The following is an 18,562-nucleotide window of genomic DNA, read 5'->3' as shown; positions in this document are numbered from 1 at the left end:
GCCTCAGTGGAGTCTTCACTGCTGGTGGACCGGTTGCCCCTTGTCAATGAAGAGCTCGCCGTGGTAGACTTCTGGCCACAGAGGACTGCGGGAGGCTCCGCGTCCATAGCCGCAAGGCTGGACGCATAAAGCGCCCCGGAAATCGTGGAAAATTGGACGAAATATAGCTAGCCGAGATAGATGCGTTCTAGCAAAGAGCAACTTCGTCGTCGTTCCAACCGAAGCATGGTACATGTGCCACAATGAGCTCTGCCACGACAGCACCGTTTTAAAGGAAGCTGCTGTAGATTCAAGAGCTGCAACTTCAAGGGCGACTCTATCCCTTCGCATGTCAAGGTTGGTCACTTCCGAACGCGGAAGCATGGTACATGTGCCACACAGATTAAGCACGTGTAGTTCTTTGTGCTTTTTCCGGGGACCGCTTTTCACACTTTCCGGGGACCGCTTTTTCGCTGACCACGAAGTTCGTCTTCGCTGTACAGGTTAGTTATTCTGGTTCCAACATAAAAACTAGCGACGAAGTCATGTTAGTAGTTGTGCCGTGCCCAAGCACCTGCTTGTGTATTGCATACGACTGCTATTGTGCATGTAAAATGTTACTTTGTGGTGACATTGAGACAAACGCAGGTTCTACGAACGCGGATTTATTGCACAGTGTTCTTCAGGCACAAGCTGATATGAAGGCTGAAATACTGCAGTTAAAGTCGATGAACGAACAAATTATGCGCGACATGGACTTGCGATTTCGAAAAATTGAATACAAACTACAGGAATTTAAAGCTAAATCTCCGGAAGTTGCAGCTCTTGAATCTACAGCAGCTTCCTTTAAAACGGTGCTGTCGTGGCAGAGCTCCCAGTTAACCGATCTTGAAGACCGAAGCCGTCGGGCAAATCTTATCGTCCATGGCGTTCTCGAAAGCTCAAATGAAAATGACACCTCCCTTCGAACTACTGTTGTAACCGACATATTCTAAAAAAAACATTTGGAATAAAGTGCAAGTCCATTGCCCGCATTCACCATCTTGGCCGCCAAGGTAGCCGTAGGCCTGTCATAGCCTACTTTCAAGATTCTCAAGAATCTGGCGCCGACATGGCAGCTAGACGCTTACATCATGTTTTTCTTCAGGTGCTGCAAATGATGGCAGTTCTCGATGCTGCCGCGATGTCAACGTGCCTGGCGCTAAATGGTGTCGCGTCTACCGAGCAAGTCTGCCCTGCTGGCCTGGCTTTTTCAAGCGACGCTTCTCCGCTGGACTTGACAGCGCTACCGGCGCTCGAACGCTTCATCGACTGGCAACCCTGGGACCCTCTACACATGCGTGACCTTCATAAGCAGCTGTTGTACCCACCCACTCCGGGATGTGGCGCCGACATGGCAGCTAGACGCTTACATCATGTTTTTCTTCAGGTGCTGCAAATGATGGCAGTTCTCGATGCTGCCGCGATGTCAACGTGCCTGGCGCTAAATGGTGTCGCGTCTACCGAGCAAGTCTGCCCTGCTGGCCTGGCTTTTTCAAGCGACGCTTCTCCGCTGGACTTGACAGCGCTACCGGCGCTCGAACGCTTCATCGACTGGCAACCCTGGGACCCTCTACACATGCGTGACCTTCATAAGCAGCTGTTGTACCCACCCACTCCGGGATCTGGCGCCGACATGGCAGCTAGACGCTTACATCATGTTTTTCTTCAGGTTTGTTACTCTTACCTTTCTGTCAATGGTAAACCGTTTAGGAAGTCGGCGCCGGATCCCAACTTGGCCGTGTGCATGTTGTTACGCCTGCTATACGATGTGACCACGATCTGTTCAGGATACAATTTTTTTTTTCTGAGATTGCTTTTGCTTGCGGGAGACGTAGAACTAAACCCGGGGCCTTTGTCCCCTGAACAGGAAAAGCAGATGTTCGATACTATTATGAAAATACCAACGATACAGCAGCAGCAGTCCGTGATACTGGAAGAACTTCGTTCCATTCGGCTTGAACAAAAGGCGCTCGAAGATAAGCTAACAAAACTTACCGACAAAGTCAAGCTCGTTGAAGATAATGTGTCATTGGTCCTCCCACTAACGCATGAGGTAGAACGATTATCGAAAACTACCGAAAAACTTGCTGCCGCGTGCACGTCACTACAGTCATCACACGATGACTTGGAGAACCAGTCACGTAGAAACAACCTAATTTTCTACGGCATCCTTGACAATGTAAACGAATCATGGGAACAGTCTGAGAGAAACATTATCTCTTTTTGTTCTGAGAAGTTAAGTATATCTGTTGACGCTGCGACTATTGAAAGAGCGCATAGACTAGGCCGATATGCGCCCGACAAGAAGAGGCCCCTGATTGTGAAATTCTTGTTTTTTAAGGATAAGAACCGAATCCTTTCAAATGCCGCAAAACTAAAGGATACAGACTGGGCAATTAGCGAGGACTATTCGCCCAATGTTCGGGAACAAAGAAAAATGCTCATACAGTTTGCTAAAGACTGCGGAGGAAAACCGAAACTGCGCTTTAATAAACTACACTTGGATAAAAAAACTTTCATGTACAACACTGAATCAGACTATAACATGTGTAGACGAACAGCCACCACCATGCCCTTCAGCTAACCCACGAACTGTTACTAAAAGTGGCCTTGTTTGCATTGTCATTAATTGTCGCAGTTTAAAAAACAAAACTGATCAGTTCCTCTCCCTCTTAGAAATGACAAATGCACATGTGGTAATTGGAACAGAGTCATGGCTGGACAGCAACATGACCGATAGTGAAATATTTCCTTCATCCTATACCACATACCGGAAGGATCGCAATGCGCGTGGTGGTGGTGTATTCATCCTTGTTCATAGCAGTTTGAAAAGCGTTTCGGTTAACATAGACGGTGATTCCTGTGAAGCAGTCTGGTGCAGGGTACTGCTGGGCGATGGTACTTCATTGGCAGTTGGTTCTTTTTATAGGCCTCCCGGTTCCACCAGTCCAGTATCATTTTTTCAACTTAGCAACACATTATTAACTTTACACGCAACATACATTATCCTTGCCGGAGACTTTAATATGCCTAGCGTGGAATGGTTGTCTTACCAACCAGTAATTTGCACTTCATCCCTTCTGTATACTGCGTTCCGTGAAATGGTCAATGCGCATTCATTATTCCAGTTTGTTGAAACACCTACGAGATTGGGCGCTACCAGCGCTAATGTGCTAGACTTATTTTTTTGCAATGACCCCAACTTAGTGTCCTCTGTAATAACACTGCCAGGCATAAGCGACCATGATGTGGTTCTAGCACAATTATTGTATAAAGTTATGAAGCGGCAGCACACGCAACCCCGCAAAGTCTATTTTTACGAAAAAGGGGATTATGCGTCGTTATCATCGGAACTTGATGCGTTTTTTCCCGAGTTTCTTTCACACGGACCGTCTATGAATGTTGATTCCTTCTGGAACTTGTTTAAAACTAAAATCTTATCTCTGACACACACGTTCATCCCGTCCCGCTTCATTTCAGCTAAGCGTCGTGATGATAAACGTTGGATGAATAGGCAGCTGCGAGTGATGGTCAACCGACGGAAAAGCCTCTTTCGTAGATACTGTGATTCGCCGGCACTAAATCTGTACTCGGAGATGAAAAAACAAACCAAAAACCTATCCAAGGAAATACGGAAAGCAAAAATGGCATACTTAAGCACACTAGGGCAGAGATTAAAGACGAACCCGAAGGAAGTCTGGAAATATGTTAAAAGCAACAAAAACACCGGTGTCACTTTACCTGAGATACTAGATGGAGTTGATTATGGCAAGGATTCAAGCGGAAAAGCGAACTGTTTCAATCTCTATTTCCAATCGGTGTTTTCCAGTCAAAAAACAAGACACGCTCCCTTCCAAACTTCAAGCAACCTGACAAGAATGGATGATATAGAAATTTCTCAACGGGGAATTATGCTGTTATTACAGAAAGTTAAACTTACATCTGCTCCGGGGCCCGACAACATCTCAAATTACATTCTGAAAAATTGTGCTGCTTCTGTTGCCCCGTATCTAGTTGTGTTGTTTCAAAAATCTTTAGAGAGTGGTGAACTTCCTCATGACTGGAAAAGTGCCAATGTTGTTCCCATACATAAGAGTGGTGATAGAAGTAAAACATGCAACTATAGGCCTATATCTTTGACGAGCGTGTCGTGCAAAATACTAGAACATGTCATTTATGCTCAGTTAATCAGCCATCTACAAAACAATAATTTTTTCTGTCCAACACAACATGGATTTAGGTCAGGTTTCTCATGTGAAACACAGCTTGTAGAATTTACCCATGATATTTCCGCTTCCTTAAACTCTGCCGGTCAGGTTGATTGTATTTTTCTAGATTTTCGGAAAGCCTTCGATTTAGTTGCTCACGACCTATTACTGCAGAAGCTTTCACTTTTGAATATTCCTACTACACTCCTAACCTGGATTGAAGCGTACCTCATGGAAAGAAAACAGTGCGTAGTTTCTGACGGTATTAGTTCAGTAAGTGTGGGTGTGACCTCTGGTGTTCCGCAAGGGTCGGTTCTAGGCCCTCTTCTTTTTTTGATATTTATAAACGATCTTAGTGACTGCATTTCAAGTACCTTTCGACTTTACGCTGACGACTGCTGTGTCTACCGCACCATATCCTCTGAAGCAGACGCAGTTACACTACAGCATGACCTTAACTCCGTGTACTCTTGGTGCCAAAAATGGAATATGGCGCTGAATCTCTCGAAATGTAATCTGGTCCGGTTTACGAAAAAGAAACATTTCCTTCAAGCAGACTACTTCCTTGGTAGCACAGAAATATCTGCTGTCTCAACTTATAAGTACTTAGGAGTCATTTTTTCCACTGATTTATTTTGGAATACACATGTCAACTATATCGCCGCGAAAGCCAGCCGCACATTAAACTTCCTCCGACGTAACTTTAAGGATGCTCCCGTTAAGCTAAAGGAAACTTTATATATTTCAAATGTTCGTCTTATACTCGAGTACGCTTGCGCTGCCTGGGACCCGCATACAAAGCTCAACGTTGAAGAACTTGAGCGCGTCCAAAAACGGGCTGCCAGATTCGTATCTGGCGACTATAATTTTCAAAAGAGGTCTTCTGGTTTGCGCGACAAGTTGGGATGGCCGTTACTTGAAAACCGGCGAAAATACCTCAGACTCTCTTTCTTTTATAATGTTCTAAACAATAACACTGGCATCCAAAAAGAGAAATACATAAAGGAGCCCAGCTACATTTCCGCCCGCACTGACCACCCACTAAAGGCACGCGAATACAGTTGCCGAATAAACGCATTCAAATACAGCTTTTTTCCACGAACCGTGCACGACTGGAACGGTCTACCTGCGCAAATTGCTACTGCCCCTCCCACATACTTTCTAACGGCTTTACAGAACCACGTGTTAATATGAGTGCAATATTGCTTGTTCTTGCATGTTTTAGCCCTTTTGTTGATTATTCCCAACGATGTTAGCCGAGATCGCTATATTTAGATGTTCTTCTTTTGTCTGTGCGTGACATGCTTGTTCATCTTTGTATATTAGTTTTGTTCTTGCTTTTTACTGAATATTAGTACTGTATAGTAATATTTACTGTATATTAGTTTTTGTTTTTGCTTTTTATTGAAATAGTGCATAGGTATTTAGATGCTTTATATGCTGCATCATTTGCCTAACTTATAGTATATGTCTTGTGATTTATTTCTGATGTTCCCCCCTACAATAATGCCCTAGAGGGCGCTGTAGGTATTGTATATAAAAAATTAAAAAAACAAGAGATCTTAAAAAATTCCAACATATTGAAGGGCTCCAATATGTATGTACAAATGATTATAGTCAGTGGACACTGCGCAAGCGCCGCCTACTTTGGGAAAGTGCGATAAATGAACGCCACAGCAGGAAACGGATTACTCTTATTCACGACAAGATCAAAATTCATGGCAAACTTTTTGTCTGGGATGAAGCAAAAAATACACGTGTAGCCCTTCATCCGCAAACTACAGGCTCTGATTGACGCTCTCGGCAGCATGCTTCCAAAAATTTGAGAGCGCTTAATGTAAACGCGCAAAGCTTATCCAATAAAGTTCACAAGCTCGAGTACCTTCTACTTAACTACGACCCTCACACTACAATAATCACAGAAACCTGGCTGCACGAAGGTATAAATGATTCGGTCCTAATTCCTCCGGCATACCAAATCTTCAGATCCGACTGGCCGACTCGAGGAGGCGCTGTAGCAATAGTTCTTAAAGATGGCATTGGTGCTCTGCCCCTTGAACAAATCCATGAGCACGAAAGTTTATTCCTCAAAGTGAGCGGCTGGGGCCGTTCCTTCACCGTGTGTGCCATCTACAGACCATCAACGCATGAATATCTGACTAACCTATATGACCACATGTTCAAAAATGATCGTCTGATTCTGGCAGGCGATTTTAACTTACCCAGTGTTGATTGGTGCGTTCCTAGCTTTAGCTCTGATATAACGTCCCTGAACCCGCTTGCCGACATTGTTTTGATGTGTGATCTTGTACAGATTGTTAACGAGTACACCAGAGAGGCTGCAAACGCCCGTTCTACACTCGACCTAGTCTTTTTAAATTCTGATGTATATAGATACACAGTTTCCGGTGAAGAAGTCATCTCCGACCACAAAGCCGTGTTTTTATCCTTCGGTATTGGTGTAAAAAAATACACTAACAAGAATCCAGGCATGTCATTAAGGATTATATGAAGGCTGATGACCAGGCCATCTTGGATTATCTGTGGTTCTTATGTGACAATCTTCCTGATAACGTGTCGACCGCCTGGAATGAAATAAAAACTGCGATACATTACTGCATTGATAAGTTTGTGCCAAGCAAACGTGTTAAGAAAAACAGATATAACCCGTGAGTTACTAGAAGTATAATACACTTGCACCGCAAGCTAAAACGTGCTATAAAGAAGAAAACAAACCATTGTAGACTCATCTCATTGAAGGCCCAGCCTGCGACTCGGCTAAGCGAAGCCAAGGCGAGATACTTCAACCTTTCACTCCCTAACTTCTTGAAAACAAACCCGGATAGATTTGGCGGTACTTGAGCGACTCTCACAAAACACTCACCAAGATATCAGTGAACGGCCATATTGCTAATGATCCAACCAAAATTGCAAACCAGTTCAATCACAATTTCCACTCGGTATTCACTCAGGGACATCATAGTGACACGAATAATCATTCTCTTCCTACTATATCTGCCAATTTCATAACTGTCGAAGGTGTCTTTCTCTGTTACTTAAAGTTAAGACTAAATCTTCCGACGGTCCAGACGGTATACCAAACGCATTTCTGCAACGTTACGCCTAACCTATTGCACATGCCTTCACCCATATTTTTCGTCATTTCGTTTCATGATTCAATTCATCCCGATGATTGGCGTACGGCGAGCGTTATTCCTATATTCAAGAAAGGTGATCGCCTGAATGTTGAAAACTACCGGCCTATATCATTAACTTCCGGCACCTGTAAACTTCTAGAGCACATAATTACGCATTACATAATGTCCTTTCTAGAATAAAACAATATTTTGACTCCCTTTCAGCATGGTTTTAGTAAAGGCCTCTTGACTACCACACAACTTGTCACCACTATTCATGACTTCTCAATAGCACTTGATAAGGGCGACCAAATAGTCGCTGTCTTCTTAGATTTTAGAAAAGCCTTCGACTGTGTCTGTCACGGTAAACTACTCATGAAACTTTCTAACATTGGCCTGCCCATTAACTTAATTAATTGGATTCGTTCTTACCTCTCCAACCGAAAACAGTTTTGTCCAGGTCGAGAGCTGCAGCTCTGAGGTTCTGCCTGTAACCTCGGGAGTTCCCCAGGGTAGTGTCCTTGGTCCTGCCTTGTTTCTTATCTTCATCAATCACATCGTTTCTTCAGTTGACACTTCCGCCATAAACTTAAAACTTTTTTGCAGACGACTGCATTCTTTACAAGTCAATTAAAAGTGAAAAGGACCAAAAGTGCTTGCAGAACAACCTGAATTATCTTTCCGATTGGTGCAACAGATGGTCGATGGAGTTAAACATTAACAAATCAGTCTCTATGCGAATCTCGAATAAAATTAGCCCTTTTTCTTCTAGGTACACCTTAAATAATAATCCCCTGATCGAAGTCAGTGATTTTAAATACTTGGCGGTCAATATTACAAATCGACTATCATGGGTAGCCATATTGACGACGTTTGTTCCTCCGCGTCAAGAAAACTAGGATTTCTTAGACATAAGCTAAAAAACGCGCCATCTCAGATCAAACTTCTTACATATAATACTTTCATTCGACCCCGTCTAGAGTACGCATGCGTGGCCTGGGACCCATATTTTAAAAAGAATGTTAGTAAACTAGAAATGGTGCAAAGGAGAGCAGTAAGATTCATCTATAACGCCTACCACAATCTTGATTCACCCTCATCACTGATGGCTACTAACAACATTCCACTCTTGAAACAGCGCAGAGCGATCGCGAGGCTCAAGTTTCTTTTCCTGCTCTGAAATCGGCAGTTTAGTATCGATCCCGGTCAATTCTTCTTCCCGGCAAACCAGACATTGTCACAATCACGATCTGACACCGTACTTTGCACATACTAACCTTTTCAAACACTCGTTTTTTCCGCGAACCATTAACGAATGGAATGCACTGCCTTCAAATGTTTTTCCAGAACGTGGCTTTCCCGACTTCGAAAAACACATGCATATTTTCGTCTAAACTACATTGTTGTTATTGCCATACTACATTATGTCAACGCATTATCTAAATTGTGTTTGCTTTACCCTTGTGTGCATAAAACTGATGATTGTGTTTAAACTGATTGTGTATAAATTTTTATGTGTTTGCTTTACCCTTGTGTAACTAAAACTGTTATACATAGTTATGCAAATTTTTCTACACATGTATATTTAATCACCTTTGTTAGCGTATGCATGTCGTTCAGTAGCAATGTTTATTATAACCTGTTGTACAACTTGCTCATTTCTTTCACTATGTTCCCTTTTTTTGCCCCTCCTGCTTGGTCTTCGGACTGCAGTATGTAATAAATAAAAAAAATAATAGTTATCGCTCAGCGCAAGATGCGCCTGCATTTATCGGAACTTTCCTAAATGTTATCGTTGATTCTACCTGTTGTGTATGTGTACCTTGTGTTATCAGATTGCATGCGCGACGCCAGTGGTGCTGGACTTTCTGGAAGGTAGGCGAGCATCAGCTCGCGTACCTTCATCAGATCAGATTTCGACTACCTTTTTAGGGTGCTCGCCGCTATCGGTGTGTTTTCAGTGTAACTTGTTTTTCAAGCTAAATGTTTGGCCAATAACCAGTGTCGTGACTCACCGTTTTGGCTACTGTCTTGTGTTCTTCAACGTCCCTACAACGTGATATTTTGTTATGTTCAGTGAGGTTCAGCAGAGATTTATGGTTCGGGACGTAGGTGGGCGCAGTCCGGCAGCGTTTTATTTACGCTGATATTGTGCAAGCCTTCTACGTAAGGTTTTCGGCGCTGCAATAATGATGTGTAATATTGCTCTCATTACAGCCTCCTGTGCGTGCTGAAAGCTGTCCGAGCTGTAGCATACAGCACCAGCCTCGCCGCTTGCGCTTACATGATCCACCTGGACTACAACAACTACCAACGGTTTGAAACAACCGTGGCACTGCTGGAGAACTCAATGGAAGGAACGCACTTTCCCAGCCATCACCGTCTGCAACAAAGAAGCGTGCGTTTAGCTCCAGTTGCTTCATTTGCATGTGCGTTTCAGCAGAATAGATAAAAGCAGTAAATCAGAATGTGCTCGTCATAACGGAAAATAATTACCGTTTGCAAAGACCAGCCGTGGTGGCGTGGTGGATATGGCGTTGCGCTACTAAGCCTGAGGGCGCGGGATCAAATCCCAGGCGCGGCAGCCGCATTTCGATGAAGGTGAAATGCAAAAACGCCCTTGTACCGTGCATTTCGTGCACGTTAAAGAACCCCAGGTGGCCTAAATTACTCCTGAATCCCTCACTACAGCGTGTCTCATAATGAAATCGTGGTTTTGGCACATAAAACACCAGATTAGTTTTGTTTTTTTACTTTTTTGGAAACACAGGCAGGGGAGCCGACATCGGCAGTAATTCTTGACTTCGCGAAAGCATTTGGCAGAACACATTACGAAACATTCTGAGAGTTAATGCACATGGCGCTGGCACAGATTTACAAGCCACTTCTCAAGAACATGGCTGCTGCTAGAATAGCTAAACATGACGTTATAAGAAGCAGTATATCAGGACTGTTACTTTTACAGCGTAAGCTGTTATGGGCTCATTCCAATAGCCGTTTCGGGTCGCGATGATGCCGCCGCCGGCGTCCGCTATCGCCGGAAACGCGAAAAAAGTACCCGATTCCCGCCGGGATCGAACGCGCCCCCGCTGCGTGGGATAATCCACCACTGAGGATACGTGGGACACTCTACCACTGAGCCACGCAAGCGCTTGCTATCGGGCCGCGGAAAATACCCTAAGGCAATCGCAGGGTGAGATGACTCAAGCCTCCGCCAGTATGGTGGCGCCATGTAGGTAAGATCCCTGCAAACGCAGCGTCCGCAGGCGCAGACAATATGCGATTCAGACGAGGCGCGCAATTAACGCGCTCTCGAGATGCCGAGCCTCCGCCAGTATGGTGGCGCCATCTAGTTAAGGTGCCAGCAAACGCGGCGCGCCCGACATGTAAGTTGTAGTTGTAAGACTTGATCGGGCTCAGCAGACTGCTGTGGCGAGAGAATTACAAGCCGCAGCTCGCCGTCGACGCCGAGCGGACAGTTCAGATTGTTCTCGTCAAAACGAGGCGAACAGATTGCCCGAAGACCCTGCTGTGCGTGGTGCCCAAATTGGAGCTACTCTTGAGCCGCTCCACCAGCTTATGTTGTGACTGGGTTACGTGTGCCGCGCAAGCCTGTGACTTTTTTATTACAGTACTATCAAACTGTAAGCATTGATGACTCAAGCAGATGCATTAGATGTTTCGTTTCATTTATTTTCTCTCACGGCAGAGGCATTATAGTGAGATGGTATAAAAAAATGTCGCAGTTTCGCCGGAAAGGCGAAGCATCAATTACGCTAGCAAATTAGTAGAGAGCTATTCGGAGTAGGGATAGTAGTTTTATCGGCTGCATAAACTTGGACACATTCGCTTACTAACTGAATTAACAAGCGTGCTGTCAGCGCGCACAAGCAAACATGAATAGATCACACTCAATGACCGCAGATAACGACTGTCAAAACGCTGGCAGCAAGCGCAGCCGCCGCAGCGAGCGGCGGCTGCGCTTGAAGCGGTCTATCGCTTCAACGGAAACTGAGCGGCGAATGCACAGCGCATACAAAGGTCAGAGCCGTGTGGAGATTGCTTTTAAGAGACGGTGCGGGCGACCACCGCCGCCGGGAAAAGTACAAGCGTAGTTGTTGGCAGAGTAGAAGCTGCCCTCCCCTCCCTCCCGCGCTGCCTTCCAGCTTTCCTCCTTTCGCGTGGGAGATGGAGTGGCCAGTTCCGCTTGCTCCCGGTTGCAAGATACGCATTTGGTGCCGTAGCAGAGCGTCGCCCCGCCTCCCTCCCTCCCTCCCATACCCCCACGGCCTTTCGCGCGACGGAAGTCGCGTTTGCTTTCCGCCGTGCGTTCGCTCTCCGTGATAGAGCGCGTCCCCCGCGCGCTTTCACTCGCGCGCGTGGAGACGATGTTATCGCGCTTGGACTTTATACGGAACCTCACGGCGACGGCGACGCCGACAGCAGAAATACGCTTGAAGTATCCATATAATTGCTATCGCAATAAAACCAAAAAGTGACAGTTTCGTCCAAAAGGCGAATCATCGATTGTGATAGCAAATTAGTGGAAAGCTATACGAAGTAAGGATAACAGTTTTCTCGCTCCTATAAACATGTAAACATAAGCATATACTAACTAAATTAAGAAGCATACTGTCACGTGCGTTCAAGCAAACACGAACACCTCTCACTCGATTACGCCGGAAACTCGCCGTAAGAACGCTAGACTGAGGAAGTGCGGCAGCAGCAGCGAGAGAATTGACCTTCGTGCCACATCTTGCATCAATGCGAACTAAGCCACGAAAACAGCGTGCGGCGGACTCTGTCCCCGTCGCAGATAGCCTTTAAGATCCAGCGGCCCAGACGGGCAGGCGCGGCCACCCGGTCCGCCCGGAGTAGAACGTGTCCCCCTCCCTCACCTCCCCCCGAAGCCTTGCGGACGACGGAAGACGGCGCGCTTCCTCCGCGCTTTCCTCCCTTGCGTGCGCTAGATTGAGCCGCGATCGCCGGCTCAACCTCGCACACTTTCACTCGCACATATTGCATACAGCGCGCGGCGACAATTTTATCGCAGTTTGACTTTGTACGGAACCTCACGGCGACGGATCCTCACGGAAAACATTCGCCTGGAGTGTCCATATAATTGATATGGCATTGAAACAACCCAGATTTTAGCATTGTAGTAGGCATACAACAAGTTGTTAAGAAGGGCATTTTAATGCGTTAGGATTATTTGTGTACTTCGCGCACTTTCCGGCAGCTCTACCGGAGGCCACCGCTGAGGCCTAGCGGTACAGCATCTGCCTCGTATGCGGGAGGTACCGAGTTCAAATCCCGGTGCCGCCGGGAACCCACCGGTTTTTTCTAATGGGTAGAGATGTTCCCTGGCCTGGTGATCGGCTCTCGAGGGGACGACGGATAGTTTTCGCACCTTCACTTCGGATCATGCTCTCGAGGGGGTTCACATCGTGAAAGAGGGACCAATAGAGATTTCAGGAGTCGTCCTTGGGCGCCTCTTGTACAACCACTGACGGCCTTGTCGAACAGCATCCGCCGCGGCAGTGGGAGGCAAGTGCCGCCGGGTACCTATCGGTAAAATAGGTAGAAGCGCGCTCCCGGCCTGGTGCTCGGCCATTATGGTACCTCAACGCTTGGGCAGGAGTGTTTGTCCTCAACCCGAAGGCGTCCTCACCTCAATAGGTGCTTGGAGTGCCACATGGGAAATGGCCGCCATTGGAGCGGCCCGAACATCACTCTTGTTTTTTTGTGCTCACGAGGGTTTCGACGGTAATTGAGGGCGCAGGCTCCTTTGACAAGCGTGTCACCCCTGAAGGAAGCCGAACGCCAGGCCGGGGTACGCTTGTGCCCATCTGAACCAGTGGGTGCCCGGCGGCGGTGGGAATCGAACCCACAGCCGAGGCGGGCGCTCTATATAAAACAGCGCGAGGGACGAAGATAGCGGAAGGAAACAACCGGAGATGCGCTGACTCTGAGCTGCAGTTATTCAATAAAAGCGAAATGATGATGATGATAATTTAATGGCATCCCTTTTAAAACGGTGCCGCGACAAATAGTCACCTACCCTGCTTGATTTAATCAGGCATGCTATACATGTTTTTTATCTAGCATTTTTTATATGCATCTCCATAGTCTTTTTTTATTTTCTTACATATCTACCATGTACCGCTACCTATGAATGTAAGAGATCCGGACGTGTCAATCTCTTCCCTACCTTCTTTTCACCAATACTCTAAACTTCTCTTGCTTATCTCGACTGCTGACCGGTTGATACTTCCGTTCAATTGAAGCCCAAGCCCTTCTGGAAGGTGTACGCTAGATACGCTTCTCACTGGGTGAATCCCTTCGCATTCCATTAGGATGTGCTGAGTGGTCTTCCCATTTGCGTTGCAGCATACACATGCCTGAGCTAGTTCCGAATATTTGCTCCGGTATGTTTTTGTCCTAGGCAACCGGCTCCAGCCTCAAATAGCAAGGCACGGAACGTTGTGTTATCGTACAGATTTTTTCTTCTAATTCCTTTCTTCTGATTCTTGTAAATCTCCATGGTCCTTTTTTTTTCCATTCTTTGTATCCAATTCACTGTCTCTGTTGGTGACTCCTGGTTGTCTACACTTTCAATTGCCCTGTACTTGGTTGCTATCTTTCTTGACCTCTTCCTCCATTCTGTGTCCACGCTTTTCATGTACCAAAGCACTTGTGCACTTTAGCCGCCCATTTATTTTGACCCATGTTCTTGAGTCTTTCTTCAAAACTAATTTTGCTCTGCGCTTCTCTGACTCCAAACGAGGCCCAACCCATGTCACCTTGCACTGCTTCATTTGTGGTTTTACTGTGGGCTCCCAAAGCCAACCTGCCTACCGATCTTTGCTTAACTTCCAACCCCGACAAGATATCAGATTTTAAGCACATAATGGCATTTGCGAACGTTAGCGCTGGCACCATTACTCCTTTCCAGATTTCAAGCACCACCTAATACCTATTGTGGCCCCAAAGTGCTCTGCGTTTGATTATTGCTGCATTTCGTTCCCCTTTATTTTCAGATTGGGTGCTTGAGTAAGTTAAGCAAGGTGCTGCGCATTACAAACATGGACGAGAAGAGCACAAGGACGGGCGCCATGTTTCTCTCATCCATATTTGTATCGCGCAGCACCTTGCTTACCGATGTACGACAGACTCGCCCTCAACATGCACGCTTGAGTAAGCCTTTCCTTCGTTTATGTGTACGACGAGGTACTTCTATTGCTTGATTGTGGCTATGACTTGCTGTTGAATTGACACCACGTAATTACTCGTCTCTTCACTAAATATCATAATTCCGATTTCTCTGGGGTAAACTTCAGGCCTAGATTTGTCGCTGCGTTGCCACAGATGTTCTCAAGTGTCTGTAAATCGCTTTCAATGTCTGCTAGTAGCAGTATGTCGTTCGCATACATCAGTCCAGGGACCTTCTGCCGCACTATTTGTCCATTACGCATGTAAGATAACTCAAACCCTAATTTGCTGTTTTCCAGTCGCCTTTCTATGCAAATAACATAAAGCGTGAACAGCATTGGTGACATAGGACATCCTTGCTTCCTTTGGTGAATTCCCACACTTCATTACCTTTTCGACCTTGCCATACAACTTGCCCTCGGTTGTCTCTATATATGTCCCTCAACAGCTCCACAAATCCTCATCTATGCCTTCGTGCTTAAGAATAGCCCATAACAATTCCCTGTCTACTTAATATATAGAAATAATGCTATCGATAAAGGTATAGACCTGTATGTGAAGTCTCTATGCACTGAGTTAGTACAAACATTATTATCTAAGCATCTGCCTGGCCTGAACCCATTCTGTGGTTCCCCCAGTACATCATTTTTCTCCGCCCACTTCGACAGTTCTACTTTTATGGCTTGCATTTCCATTCTATATATCACCGACATTACTGTAACTGGCCTATACGAGCTTGTCCTATACTTATCCCATTTTAATTTGCACAGTCACGTAGTAGTGGCAGTGAAGAAAACAGTCGTAAACTGTGTATGACGAAACTGATTCTTTATTGGGCGAACCTGTGCCCACAAAAGCACGCTACACTCGAAGCACAACGATAGCGGCGAACACAGTCGTCGATCGTCAAAATCTGATCAGCGGTGAAGCGCGTCGGCTTTTATACATGAGTCATCGAAGGTTCGAGAGTAATCCTTGGTGCCCGCGTGGCTTCCAAAAGTACTAGACAATTCGCGTCGCTCCTACAATCAGATTACGTAAGCGTCGGTGACAGCAGACAACGGATAGAAGCATCGATAACGTTCGAGAAACTTCCAATACATACAGGCGCGTCCTGTGCCGAGCGATGACGGTTAACATTTGTTAGCCGGTGAAAAGCAATCACCGGTAAAAGATAAACAAGTACACCTGGCAGTATTTTAGGTTTATCTTCCTTTCGCGCCATCCAACCGGAATTCTCTTCGGTGTAATCACTTGCTCTATGGCATTAGTCAGCAGTGCCTTGCTCTTTGGACCGAGGTTTTTGATTATTTGCATTGGGATTTCATCGGATCCTGCTGTACTTCCTGAACAACGCTTTCTTTCCGGCCGAAGTTATCCCTAATAACGTCTGTGATGTACCGCAGCGCGTCGTCTCCTTCGTAGATGTACGTTACCGTCTTCATCCGTTATAACCGCGTGCGAATATTTAGTTGGAGCTCCGAACGCTTTTATATGGTTCCAGAATCTTTTTTGGGGCGCCTTTGTTTCTTTTGCGAATGTTATGCGCACAACGTTCACTTGCGCATTTAAGATTTTCTTCCACGAGCTCACTCGCCATCCTTTTTTTTTTCTTGGTATTTATTCCGTCTCAAGAGCAGACCTTCGTGTAATCGCAACTTTTGCCCTCCTCTGGTGCCCAGCGGGCCGTGTCGGGCTTTCTGAAAAGCCTCTGTTCCCGTACACCGGCCCATATCGAGTGTGCCGCCAAGTGACCGACGTAACGTACGAAATCGCTCCATTGTCTTCGTCCCCATCGGCTCAACCCCGCACCGACATCGTGCACATCGTTGTGCACCCTATGTGCGCAGTGAACATTTTCTGTGCCGTCGTATATCGACAGCACCGAGTCGGTGCTTTCGCCGCCGGGTGGTAATGTTATGAGCCATACACCTATCCTGCGGACGAAATAGAAGCGGCATAACAGACGAGAAAGAGGACGAGCCCCGTCATCCCGGCCCGTCATCCTTGTTGTTGTGGTGCCACTCAGTGTCACTTGTTAACATTGTATATAAACACTTTTTGACATCTCCCCGTAACAAAATATTGAGAAAACGAGATACAGAGTAAAAGTGTGCTACTGCACTCTCTGCCGGTCTCTTGCTGATAATACCCACGTATATCTAACTAGGAAAAACCTTTGCATGTGCGGGTTTCTACACTCCTTAAATGAACCGTTACCGACGCGCCCAAGCTCCAACTCTTGCGCACTGCCAACATGCTCAACCTTCGGTCGTTTTAAATTTTTGAAGGCTCCAGATATGTTTGTGGGTTGTTTGATGTATCTCCGTGGAAGATCGGTGGTTTGGCGCAGTGGTTGCAACTAGCACACCATCGATGAGAGTAGCAAGAAGTCACAGGGTAGTATCTCCATCAAATTTCGTCGGATCGATTGTCTTGTACTGCAATTTTACCCTTGGTCACAGCTTGCCAGCAATCCTAATCATTCATCCTTATTCACACATTGATGAGTTCTGCACGCTTGTTTCTATCGCAGGGTTAATCTGTCAAGGATCTGCTGGGAGCACACCGGGAAAGGGTGCGCCACCTTGGACACGGTATGTCCGCCCTTTTTTCTTGTGTGGGGCATTAATGAATGAAATAAGAACTTGCACTCAACGTGTACGAAGGCTGTATGGTCCAGCTTTCTCAATCCAAAAGGCAATTTCTTTAAATCTTACATAACCGAAGGGCTGAATCAGGAATGTGAGGAGCGCTTTTTCTTGAGGGAGGTGGTAATTAGGTATGTACAAGGAGTGCTGTAAAACAATGCTAATGCACGCACAAACAGAAGGGTGTACCCCTTTTTTACCGTGACTGACTTAGTCAAAGCTTCAGCTACATTCTTTACTGAATTTTTTTCCTTTCCTTTCCCCCATCCCCAGTGCAAGATATCTAAGTAGGCTAAGTCCTGGTTATCTCCCCTGCCTTTCATTTATCATTTTTATGTCTCGATCCCACTCAGTGCTTGCTTTTTAGCACACTTCCTGCAAAATTAGTAAATACTGACCACTGATGTCAAGAAAGTTTGCCGATGGTCGTAGAATAAACGATAATCACGGGTGAGCACGGACTGACATTAGTCAAGTTAATATGCTTGTTACAATTTGCTTCTTTACACAAACATACTAGCTTCAAGCCACATCTCTGCGATGCCAGGGCCTGCGTTCTCTTGAAGGCTCTCCTAGCATTTCCCCAGTGCAGTATATCTGCGTGGTCATTTATTACCAAAATGTTTGCTTCGTGAAGGTGTTGAGAGTAGAGCATTGGCGGCTATTGGTGGTCGGCGTCTTCTTCAAGGGGCACGATGGAAGTTTTCCAACAAGACAAAAAAATTACCCGTCATTCCACTGCTGTGAAGGTGGATTACCAGCGAAGGAGTTTAGCACACGAACACAGAGGGGATACAGAATTTAGATCAAAGCTATGAGCAAATTTATTTCTCTTCAGCGGCGATGGCAGTCATCCCGAAGAAAGACACACACTTTTATTTTGATCGGTGGTCTTGATCGGCCGCATACATTCGCTTGGAAGACTACCGCCACCTCGGAGAGCCGGAGGAAACTATACACGCGTGACGAGACCGCCAGCCGGCCGAAAGTAGAGACGCGCGACGGGACCACCACGTCGGGAGAGCGGAACAGTGTTGTACACGTTCCTGTAAAACAGGGATGAAACCTCGTTCCTTCCAAATCTTGAAACGAGTTCCCGTTACAAGTTCCTTCAAAACGAAAGGAACGTGTTCCAGTTACACTTTCGAGATTGGAACGTGTCATTACATTAACGTTACATTTTAATTTTTAGGTTCCAGGAGATCGCGTCCGGCAACGCAAGTAGATAGATCGACCCGAAGTAGACCAACAATTTTCGGCTCCATATGCATGGTGGTTTGGCTGCATGTGCGTGGCGGCTTCCCGCCAGCTGTGCCTTAGCGCATGTGTCAAA

General features: G+C 46.0%; 1 protein-coding gene across 1 annotated transcript in view; it reads left to right on the top strand.

Moving 5' to 3' along the window:
• Positions 1-1,162: 1,162 nt before the first annotated feature.
• LOC119433642 (uncharacterized) overlaps positions 1,163-18,562 on the top strand; it is a 187,998-nt gene continuing 170,598 nt past the window's right edge. The window contains exons 1-4 of the mRNA XM_049659073.1: positions 1,163-1,690; positions 9,202-9,241; positions 16,261-16,420; positions 17,115-17,175. Coding sequence (XP_049515030.1) covers positions 1,163-1,690; positions 9,202-9,241; positions 16,261-16,420; positions 17,115-17,175 — 789 coding nt within the window. The remainder of the gene's footprint in view (positions 1,691-9,201; positions 9,242-16,260; positions 16,421-17,114; positions 17,176-18,562) is intronic.

The sequence above is a fragment of the Dermacentor silvarum genome, chromosome 11 (assembly GCF_013339745.2).
Source record: "Dermacentor silvarum isolate Dsil-2018 chromosome 11, BIME_Dsil_1.4, whole genome shotgun sequence".
Classification (NCBI taxonomy): domain Eukaryota; kingdom Metazoa; phylum Arthropoda; class Arachnida; order Ixodida; family Ixodidae; genus Dermacentor; species Dermacentor silvarum.
The sequence above is the reverse complement of the archived record's forward strand: the minus strand, read 5'-3'. Positions and strand labels throughout refer to the sequence as shown.